At 28.2% G+C, this 12,497-nt stretch overlaps 1 protein-coding gene across 1 annotated transcript; it reads left to right on the forward strand.

Annotated features, from left to right (window-relative positions):
* Positions 1-64: 64 nt before the first annotated feature.
* Positions 65-12,221, forward strand: LOC113378678 (IQ motif and SEC7 domain-containing protein 1-like). The gene is made up of 12 exons (XM_026619234.1): positions 65-132; positions 6,338-6,436; positions 6,502-6,588; positions 6,658-6,826; positions 7,195-7,640; positions 7,746-7,813; positions 7,893-8,542; positions 8,663-8,785; positions 8,860-9,001; positions 9,189-9,377; positions 10,151-10,357; positions 11,770-12,221. Exons 1-12 carry the CDS (start codon positions 107-109, stop codon positions 12,078-12,080), a joined length of 2,517 nt encoding a protein of 838 aa, XP_026475019.1. The 5' UTR covers positions 65-106; the 3' UTR covers positions 12,081-12,221.
* Positions 12,222-12,497: the final 276 nt, after the last annotated feature.

Consider the following 12,497-nt stretch of genomic DNA (forward strand, 5'->3'; position numbering starts at 1 on the left):
GCACGATTATAGCAATAACAGTTACGAACCCATGACCGGACTCTGCCATAATGTCTCCAAGAGCCAAATTCTCTACAAGAAGTCTTCCATTTATAATTCCGACGGAATGAAGAGGAGCCGCATTTTGAACGCGTAAGTATAAGCAATAACATTTTATTATTTTTAGTATATGAATGAAAATATATTGATTGAATTATCAGAATAAGTTTAGCGACGCAGTCTTTATTTCATCCTAATTTATTGCCAAATAGCTGAAAACATTATTGCACTCCAAGGTCATATCATGACGAAGACATAATTGAAAATCGGATTTTCCAAACTAGCATTTATTAATATCAGTATTTCTGATCACTTTAATTTCTGACTGCACCTGGTCGTATTATATATATATATATATATATATATATATATATATATATATAGTGTGTGTGTGTATATATATATATATATATATATATATCTGTGTGTGTACGTGAATATAACATAATTACAAGTGTTGCACATTATTACTTATTGTGGCCTTGGGCCTACCGCTCTGGTGCATTTTGCATTCAGAAACCCGACAATCTAGTAGGAAGAACCCACCTAACATCGACTTTCACTCATCTGTTACTTGAAATTGAAATACATACATCTATGGAAAAACACACCTATATTCATTAGAATTTTGTTGTCTACCATAAACTTTATTGAATTCAACCGTAAAAAATATTTCAAGATTTTCACTTTACTTCACATAATTTTGAATATTTCTGCACAGTTTTAAAACTGTAAGGGATATATTTTGCAACACATGAATATGGTGTATAAATGTATGAAATAAAAAATTAATAAAATATAAAACCGTGTTTCCATACAGAATTTGCCCTAAGTTAGGGCACTATAACCTATTGTTTAACGATTTACATGTAATTTTATAGGTCTTTTTGAAAAATCATTCATAGTCAAAGTGGCCCCTTTTTTCAAACTACCCTTATTGAAAAAAGTACTTTTTAAGTGAAAATAGTTTCAAAAAACAATATTCGTGAAGTACATGTATTAATCGAATATAACTAGATTTTTACTAAAATAAAAAAAATGATCATGAAAATTACACATTTTTTACAGTTCCGTTCTGGACATGCTCTTAGCTCATTTGTTCTAGAATTTTGTCAAAGGCCGTAAGTTTTATTGAATTTGTCGTGAAAAATTATTTGATAATATTGACAACCACCACACATAATTAAGAAATACAAGAAGTTGTTAATATTCATTATGATATTCATTTATTTATTTATTAAGTGAATATAGAAGCTTTTTTATTTTTATTTTAAATTCTTTCTATTTCTCAGGTGCACATTGAATAATATCACTTTTGATTTCATACCTTCTACAAGGTGATATCATACAATATTTTTCAGATAAGATATATCACATATCATAAAGTATTTAAATAATCATCGCAACAAAAAGAAAAACATTTCAACTGTTGATTATTCATTATTTTCATTTGAGTCACATTTCGATTATTTTGGTTTTTTGAAATATATGTCCATCGTTACCTATATCAAATTTTAGACGTCTGAAAATAATATATAAGATCTATATAAGAATAGTATGAAATTTTAACAAATATAAGTGTCATATTTTAAGTGTATTGTTATAAAATTCACAGTGATGTTTCATCGGTTTCATCATTTTTTACTTATAAAAAATATGTATTTATCAATTGTTTAATAGGAGAGAGATATAAAATTGGTGGCACACCACAAATTATTTTTACTACCAATTGCTGTCGTACAAAATTTCAAACTGGTCAGATATTTCTTCAAAGACTATCCAGTATTATGTGCACGACAAAAAATCTACTTTCTTAGAATTCGTTTAATATATATATATATATATATATATATATATATATATATATATATAATTGCCTTTAATATAATAGAATTGTTTTTTGTTTTGCATTTTAAAATTTGCATGTAAATATATATAATTTAAATATATGTTTTAATATCAATTAATCAATCTATATGTATACATAAATAATAATTATGATAAAACTTTACGGTTTTGCTCATGTCAATTTGAACAAAGTTGCTGCCAAAATATTGAGTACATTATCTCTAGATAACCGGTTTATCTAATAACATAAAGATAATCTTGTGGTACATGGCATCGTGCCTTATGGCAATTGCTGGAATTTTAAATGTTTTCAAATAGATTATTATAAATACTGTAGCTTTCATTATTTGTATGTTATAGACAAAATATAAGAGCTTATAAATGAGATAACGACGTTTATATATGTTTTCATAAAAAGTAAATAAACAAAACTTAATCAAGAGTAGTCAGAATATATAAACTACATTGTAAAAATAAAATTATTTATTTTGAGTATATATGCGAGCTTTAGAATTTTAGCTAGACTTAACATTAAAATCGGAATCATTTTCGTCATTTAAAAACATATATTTTTCGGAAATATTTTTTTTTAATTTTGAAATTAAGAAACAAATTTATCTTCCCCAAAAACTAATCCTTACTTTACACTCACAACACAAGCAAAATGTCTGTTGATTTTTTCGAATTGGTTGCTCCATTTTCTCAAAATCTCTGTTTTTTGGTACTTTTTGCTCTATATCTTAACCAAACGGTTAGTCCTGTTTTTGCCAAAAACTAACCAGCCCGTCACGCCGTCAACACAAATAGATTATACATATTTTGAATTTATATAATTGGATGCTCTGTTCTTGCAAAAATCGATTTCCCATTTTTTGCCTTTTATGCTCCGTATCTCCGAAGCGGCTGGACCTGTCTTTGCCAGAAACTAATTAGCATGTCACTCTATCAATAGGAATCGAATGTTTTTTGAATAATTCAAATCGGTTGATCTGTGCGCCCGAAATCGTGTACGAAAAATTGTATCTATACTATATCTATATCTATTGCTTCAGGTATGCTAAAAGGCTCAAAAACTTTTGAAACGTAAAGATATGTAAACATTTTCATTTTCGATTTTTAGTCGATTACTATAACTTACCCTACGGGAAGTAGGCCGCAAATATTTTCAAATGATGGAAAATTTTCTATAATAAAATAGTGATTGCAAACTGAAATTAAAACGTGTTCGTAGAACTTTGCAATAGCCATCCTTTTCTGGTACTTGATTTATTGTATTATTAAAATCGAATAAATTAGCGACAATGTATACCATTGGCACGTGCCATACCATATTTTATGCTGAGGTACCCGTTTCTTTTTTAGAATCTTGACTGTTTAATATAATTGCGTGATTCAATTACAGTTATTAAAATTCTCCATAATCCTTTTATATCCGACGGAAGTAGGGCGAGGCCAGCAAGTATTTCGGATGAGTAACGAGCCGTCACTGAAACATGTCAACGAGAAACGAGACTCATGTTTATGTTTTGCTTTTGTGTCCGACTCATAAATGATTGTTTGTTAATTGACATTTATTCATTATACTATGATTTTTTTAGACTGCGAGTAATACAAACACACACCATAAATAGTACGGCTGGACGATATAGAGATCTGTGGTGTTCATAGTTTTAATCTAATTTTTATAATTCATATAACTTTTAGGTTTTTAAATAAATAATTCATTGCTAATTTGCATAATAAATGAGCATCAACGAATAATTTTGGTGGAGGCTTTAATGTTTAAAAAATATTTCTTATGTAGAAGTATTAGATATACAAAATAGTTAAACTTGAGAACAATGGACATTCCCAGAAATAAATGAAAACATTAACACATAGTTCATTTCATTGATAGGAAGTTGATGTATGATGTATCCGCACTTTTTGTCAATATTGACATTGATGTAGTTAAATAAAGTTTGAAACTATACCGATTAATTTTTGCAGTGTTGTGGAAAGAGGAAACGAATGAGTTGACAATATTTTTCATAATTATTTTACACGTAATTGGTTCAATAGTGAGTTTTAGCATCATGACATGACAATGTTTATAAAATGAGCTTTCAATCTATATATCTTTTATGTTGTTTATGTAAACAAAATTTATACTTATTGTTAAAATCTCTATAAAATATCTGGTAATTTGATGTGCATATGTCTAATGATCATTTTTGACCGCCAAATGGCTTTTTTTTTACTTTTTTCATTAGATCTCCGAAACTGCTTCAGTTCAGTCAGTTCTTCATCTTGTCAATCAAGTAAAATGTTTTTTGAATTATTAAAATCGGACGCTCCGTTCTCTTAAAAAATGAGTTATCATTTTTGGCACTTTTTGCCCCGTATCTTCGGATTGGCTAGACCTGCCTTCGCTAAAAACTAATCAGCATGTCACCTTGTCAATACGAATCGAATGCTTTTTGAATTATTCAAATCGGTTGATCGGCGTTCCCGAATCGTCGACGAAAATTTGTATCCGCACACACACACACACACACACACACACATACATCCATTTTTTCTAAGGTATGCCAAAATATTCAGAAACCTTTGAAACGTAAAGATATATAAAAAATTTCATTTTCGATTTTTTTGCGATTACTATAACTCGTTCTAACGTTCATTATATGTTAATCGATGTAACAATCTATTTAGCCTTCATTTGCAGAATCATATTATTCTCGAAGAAAATCATTATGCAAATTATAAATTATAAAACCAAGATATTTTGAATTGATATAATGAGTAATTAATAACAAAAATTATGCTTTGTGTCAAAGTTCTTATGTCCTCCTATCCTGATGATGATCATGAATGTTACCCACATTATATTTCCATCGCACATGTGCGTTCTTTAAAACCGTAAATTTAAACATCAATTTTAATTAAATATTTATGCAAAATTGAGAGCATTCTATAGAAACAATTTTTGACAAATGCTAAATTATTTTCATTGTTGTATTTTCAACCAATTTCTTAGTTGTCTTAAGGCGCAATTATTGCTCTGAAAAAACGCTTGCATTACTCGTTAGGTGTGCACCCTGATCTCTACTTTCCAGCGTTCTATATTTCTATAAGTTACTATACAAATTTTAATTCGTAAAGTATCTATTTCATAAATTGTCGCCATATGCCATTCACTTCTTACATTGTGTACACACTCTATAAGTTGTTTATTATTCGTTCCGATGCGAAACGATCAGAAATACATTACATCACATACATTTGACCACTCACTGGGTTGGTTATATAAGAAGTAATATTAATGCGATGCACTTTAATCTTCGTGTAATACAATATTAAACTTCCCATATTTATAAGAATGTGTTACATGATTAATGAAGCATTTGAAAATCCGATAATAAAGCATTGGTTTAGTATACTCGCCCAAACTGTAAATGGCTTTGTTTATTAATGTTTATTAATAATAATTAATGTTTAATAATATAACACATTTATTTTTCTCACATTTTTCATATTCATTCATATTTTCATAGCGCCTTTCATAGTTCCGGGTTTGGTCCTGGTTTTCGGGCACTCTGATATCAAACAGTAATTGCACCAGTTCTACTTGAAAATATGATTGCAAGCGAAATAGCCTTTAGGGGCATTGCTGCAATATCATAATTAGAATGTCTTATGAAAATAATTGTATTGCATTCTGATAAAGTTTATAAAACTGATAATCCTAGAAAAAAACTAGTTCCCATTGCTATTCAACAAAACAAAACTTGTATATTTACTTCTTCTTGCATATTGCATGTTTTACTTTTTATTACACATTACATATTTATTTTTATTATATATTTCAAGTTATTTTGGGTACTTTTTGCGAAAGTAAGTCTAAACTACAATTCGAACATGAAGGATTTGCTCTGCTTTCTTTCCGCGGCAAATATTTTTCTATCTATATTGATATAATATATATGATTTTATGATACTTGCTTCTACTGATATAGTTAATATATTTGATTCGATGATATACTGAAATTGGTTAAAACTAAAACTAATAATTGCTTGATTGACGACAAGAATTTACATTTACTTGTATCCTTTAGTCTTTCTCTGATGTTTTGGTCTTTCTGACCTACGAGAGTCAGGATTAAAATTACTAGATTTAAACTTTTAAATCCGCATCTGGTATTTACAAGTGTTTGGTGAATATTATAATTATAAACATTATTTTTAACAATTTTGTGTAACTAAAAATAATGGAATACTGAGATATATTTCGTTAAATATTTCATTCAACATGAATTAAAATTAAATCTATTGATATGTGTGTGCGCGCACGTGCTTTTATGCAATTTTAACAAAAATATCAGTATGTGTGAACGATATCATTGAAATTATTTTACAATGACAATGTTGATGATATGGTTTCAGAAGTTATCAAAATTCTTTATTTTAGGTATGAATTATCGCAATATTTATTGGATAAACAAATTGAACTTCTGGAAAGAAAATATGGAGGCGATAAGGCCCGCAATGCTGCTCTGGTTATACAGAGGTATGTTTTAGGATATTATTTTTTTTTTAATTATATGGTTAATACATATTTTTATTACTTTTCAGAGCTTTCCGTAGATATACACTTATTAAAAAATTTACATACATCACGACTATGGCGCAACAAGATAAAAAGTATGCGGATCAAAAGAAGTATGCAGTTTAATGTTGATACATTTTAATTATTTGCGAACATTTTTTTATTTGTTTTTGTTTTTTCAGCGTTCAAAGATTACCTAGTAGATCTATGTCATTAAGAGAAAGCAATAGGACTTATATAGTTAAAAATAATCACTTAGATTCAAGTGCAGATATGAACTCAAGTTTAGAAATTTCCAACAATTCATCACATCCGCATGTAAATATCCTGCATTACGAATATGACCTTTACGTAAGTATCAATCAAAATATTGTGTTGTTTTTAACGACTAATTAAAGAAATGATAAGAATATCAATTAAATTAAACAACTTTTTGTATGAGACACTAAATATCATTCCCAGTAGATAAGAAATGCTATAATTTTAGCAATAAATTATTTGAATTCTTGATCCGATGCTCGGCGTTTTATATTTTACAACAATTATTTTTAGCACGTAGCATTTTTATAATTACACTCTGATCATTATTCATTGCTCACTCAAGAAAGTGACTTTACGATTTCAATGATAATTTTAAGACCCTTGATTTACCTTTAGGACCAAAAGCTTAAGTGTCTCATTTTTTATCACTAATTATTAATTATCCTATATTTTACCAGATGCGCGGCGAACTGAGTGGCTCTCGCAAGAAAATACCTCCGGAGGTTCCAAAACGCACCTCATCAATTTCGAATCGATCATGCAAACCGCATATGTTAGACGGACGACATCAGGGCTACGATCAGATGCACAGCAACTACGACCAGCATCAGACCAGCCCCGGTTCCGTACTCAGTCGGTCGGCATATTCCGACAATGTGCAAATGATGAGACCAACGCTCAGCGAGAATTCTCTGGTTAGAACTAATGCAGGAGAAATGCAATTGCAACAGCAAAACTGTTTGGATCCGAATGGTAGAACGGGATACAGTCATGGTCCACAAATCAACATGAGCAATCTGTGCGAGTACACTCAATATAGGCCGAACTATATAGAAAACGGGTCAGTCTGCAGCGTTCAGTCATCCGGAAGTGATAACTCAATACACTATGAAAATTATGAAAGGTGAGTTATTAAATTAAAGAAATAATAAAAGATAAATAAATATTATTTTTGTTGCTATTAGCATTTCGATACTGTTTTTAATCTATAATCTTTCTCATTTTTTAGAGGTTCTTCATCTCCTGTTTGGAAAAAAATAGAGCAAGTATCAACAAATGACTACAATATTCAACCCGGTAACTATCAGATTATCTATGAACTGAATAAATATATATATTTTATTACCAATATTTACTGGCTTTATCCTTATCGTAGCTATAACTGTTAATGCAGCACCAAGCACACAAAACTATAAAACTAATGAAACTATTCGCAAGAGACAATATAGAGTTGGTTTAAATCTATTTAATAAAAAACCTGATAAAGGCATTCAATACCTTATTCAAAAGCAGTTTTTAGAAAATTCTTCATATGCAATTGCCAAGTTTTTGATCACTCGCAAAGGACTAAGCAAAAAGATCATAGGAGAATTTTTAGGAGATCTGCAAAATCCTCTAAGTCAAAAAGTTTTGATAGACTTTTCAAACCATTTAGATTTTACTAATATGGAATTGGATAATGCCTTACGAAGGTTTATGAGTTTCTTCAGAATACCAGGAGAAGCTCAAAAAATAGAAAAAATTATTGAAGTCTTTAGTAAACGATACATAGCTTGCAATTTGGATTTAGTGAATAAATTTCAAAATGCCGATACTATATTTATTTTGAGTTTTGCCATAATAATGCTGAACACTGATCTGCACACACCTAATTTGAAGCCTGAGAAGCGAATGAAGCTTGAAGATTTTATTAAGAATTTAAGAAATATTGATAATGGAAGGAATATAGATCGAAATATGTTAACTGGAATATATGAGCGAGTAAAAGCTAATGAATTCAAATGCAGTTCAGATCATGTTACACAGGTGAGATTTTTTTAAATGTATTTAGGGTTTAGTGAGTGTTTCCATTATTTTTTTTTTTTTGAGCTATTTGTAGTATGTTAACATAGTTGACTTCATTTTTATAAAAAAAATTATTTGCAGGTGATGAAAGTTCAACAAACAATAGTAGGAAATAAACCTAATTTAGCACTCAGCCATCGCAGATTAGTTTGTTATTGTCGCTTGTATGAAATTCCTGATCTGAATAAAAAAGAACGTATTGGAGTAAGTGAAATAAAAATTAATATTATTATACTGGATTTAATATTGAACTTATAATAATTAATTGTATTTTTTAGGTACACCAAAGAGAAGTTTTCTTATTTAATGATCTACTAGTAATTACTAAAATTCTTTCCAAGAAAAAGAATTGTGTTTCCTATACATTTAGAAATAGTTTACCTTTAAGTGGTATCAATGTTTCGTTATTTGAAACAATTCGTAAGTTCAATTTTTTTTTTTTTTATCTGATATTTGATAGTAATGTTTCTAGGTTATTGACACTTGTGTCTTGTAATGACACATTTATATTCATGTCTCACTAGAGACTATATACTATTCACTTGCAAATATAATAAACTATTTTAATCATTTTAATTGTCTTTATTTACATAAATATTTTTTTTAGATTACCCATTTGGAATAAAACTAACGCAGCGAGTTGATGGAAAAGTTTTAATAATTTTTAATGCTCGCAATGAGCATGATAGAATAAAATTTGCTGATGATTTGAAAGAATCTATATTAGAAATGAATGAAATGGAAAATATAAGGATTGAAAACGAACTAGAAAGACAAAAAAGAAGCAATCGTAATGGTAAGCATGATTATATATTATTGTATATTTGAAATAGTTAGATATATGTGGTAATGGGTTTAAGGGGGTTGTTTGATTTGTAATCAGTATTTTAACACAATTAACATTAAATTTTCATAAAGCAATCAAAATAGTTATGAATGAATATACACAAGAACAAGGCACATTTTTTTTGTAAAATTGTATATCAATATTTTGTAGCTTTTAATAGAGTTGATTAACATTTTAATTTATCTAGTTATAATAAAATACTCCTACCTTTGACAGTATTTTGAATGTTTTGGATATAATTGAAAACTATCTTTATTGGTCTTGATAAATATAGATTTTAGCATTGCAAAATTGGTTCAGAACTTGGTATACTAACATAGTCCTAATTTACAAGGAATAAGTAAAATGCATATATAATTTATATCACATTTGATTAAAAGTTGTTTATGAAATGTTGCAAACTAAGTTGAATTTAGTAAAACCGTAGTGTTACTATGATAACACTGATATAAATCACAATGAGAAACTTAACAAAATATGAATGGGCATATATTATCTTATGATACCGGCAAATAGTTTAAGATAATAAATTTCGAGTTTTGTCTAGTATTTCGAATACTTTCAAAGTGAAAGGCTGTAAACAACAAATATTATTCTTTCTTCTTTGAAAAAAAAAGTATCAAATAAAATATGAAATCATACAAAGAAAATTTAATGAATATGTAAAATATGTCAAGAATAGAGTCAAATATTTGTTTTTATATGGGGATTTGAATTTTCAGGAACTGAACCAAATCGTGACAGTGGTGTTGCAGATTTGTGCAACTGCCAAACAAACGTTGGCCATAATCATGCTGCGTGTAATTGTCAGCCAGTCGTTATGACCAATTCCAATAATACAAATCAATTTGGGAACAATTTAGTTTATAATGACCAACAGCTCAAGAGATCTGCTCTAAGCAACTCTCTCTTAGATATGCATGAACAATGTTAGTATAAACTTATTAGTCAATTTAATTATTTAACCCAATAATGAACTTATGGACTAAAATTACGGAAAAACAGGTTTTTACACATTTTTTGTGTATCTCAATTCAAAATGTAATTTTTCATCTATATGGAATCCAGACAAAATTTATAAGGGTATATCAAAATTTATTATAAAATGGGAACAAAATTTATGTATAATATTCTCTACATATAATTGGCTCTTAAATTATACACTATTTTATATCAAAACATATTTATGCTGTGGTTGTTTAAACAAATTATAAACAAAAAATATATAATTTGCAAATTGAAAATATACATAAAACTCTATTAATTCAGAAACTAACTGATTTTTTTTATTACAATTTTTGTCTCTAGAATTTCAAAATTATAGTGTATAGGTATACAAAATTATAGAATGGTGACTATTGTTAACTTTAAGTTCGGATAACAATTTTAACATGTGGCAAAAAACCTGTTTCTCTGTAATTATTCAGTTTTTTTTTAAATTTTATTATTTTCTGAACTATTCTATTTTATTTATTATAATTAACTAAATTTGTTGTAGAACCAATTCATAAATATTTATTAAAATAATATACCAACAAATCTACCTTCAATTAAAATAATTTTAATAGTTGATAATTACTAATGTCATTTATTGTATATGAGATAAAGGTTGTAGATTAATTTGATTGAAATAATTTAATAACAAAAATTAACACTATCAAGTCATTATAGAGTTGTGCATGACGATAATGTTCAATATATCTTAACATTTTGTGCCATTTTTTTATGCTGAAAACAAATACAGTGGTATCCCAACATATAAAAACAGAATTAATTACCTGTATCCCGACATACAGAAACAGAATTAATTTCCTGTATGATTGATTATACACTAATACTTTTTCACTAAAAAATATTTGATCAAAAAAAGTGATTTTATAAATTTCTTTTCAGGCGAAGAAAGAAATTTTGTGATTCAGAATTTCTTTGAATTATGTCTTAAAATTGTGCCAATAAACTCAAAAAAGACATAATTTAAAGAAATCTTGAATTACAAGATTTGTTTCTTTGTCTGAAAAGAAATTTATAAAATGCAGATCATCAAGATCTTATCAAGATCATGTTTCTTGACAGATGTCCTGAAGATGAAACATAGCTAGTTCCGAAACGTTGACAGTAAATAAATAAAATAATGGTTTTTTAAAAAAACTTTTTTGTTTTCTTATTTTTTTTTTGGATTCTTTGTTTGAAGCTCTACAAAACATTCACAAATCCAAGGCCCTACCATCTAACATATATATATATATATATATATATATATATATATATATATGTATGTATATATATATGTGTGTGTGTGTGAATCATTTATATGTTTATTACATTTTTAATTACTTTCCAGTCAATGACTCCCACAAGCAAAGGAGAGGTTCAGTGGGTTCTCTCGATAGTGGCATGTCGCTCTCCTTCACAAACAACTCTCACAGGCAGCAGCATCAGCAACATCAACAGAATGTTATGTACAATGTGATTCCTCAGCAACCCACAAGCATGCTGCAACAACAAATGTTGCATACAATGCAAACTTTACCATTAATAAATCTGGCCACCGCTCAACATTCGAACAAATCTATGCAGCATTTCCAATACAATGGACCTGCAGATAATCAACAGAAGAGGGAGAGAAAATCGTCACGCACAACTCAGGTGTAAATGTAGGATCGAAATAATGGTATTATTCTTTTGAAAATTTTATTTGATAATTTGTGATGTGATATGCTGTAATCTTGTTTTATCTGAAGGTCAGGTGTGTAAACATTTCAAAATCACTTCTCTATTGATACTTGCAAGATATTAAACTTAACCTATTTTATGTATGTGAGCCAATTTTCAAATAACTCATTTATTATTGAAAATTTTTTCAATACATTGAAATTAAATGGATCATTGAAAAATAAGATGTTACTCTAGAAACATTTTAGAGACTATTTTGTGATTTGCAGATATTTTAAGTCTTACAAAATACTCACATTCATTTTCTAAATGATACAGTGGTAATGTATATTGTTATTTAATACCTTTTATGATAACAATATTAAGATTTGATGCCTTTCATAGATACCATATACT

The sequence above is a fragment of the Ctenocephalides felis genome, unplaced genomic scaffold (genome assembly GCF_003426905.1).
Source record: "Ctenocephalides felis isolate EL2017-DRISC unplaced genomic scaffold, ASM342690v1 CF-g0.4_SCAFFOLD_01886, whole genome shotgun sequence".
NCBI lineage: Eukaryota > Metazoa > Arthropoda > Insecta > Siphonaptera > Pulicidae > Ctenocephalides > Ctenocephalides felis.

Coding starts and splice junctions, on each gene's coding strand:
- LOC113378678 (XM_026619234.1), top strand. CDS start 107: ATGAAGAGGAGCCGCATTTTGAACGC. Junction 133..6,337: donor AGGAGCCGCATTTTGAACGC/GTAAGTATAAGC, acceptor TCTTTATTTTAG/GTATGAATTATCGCAATATT. Junction 9,002..9,188: donor TTCGTTATTTGAAACAATTC/GTAAGTTCAATT, acceptor TATTTTTTTTAG/ATTACCCATTTGGAATAAAA.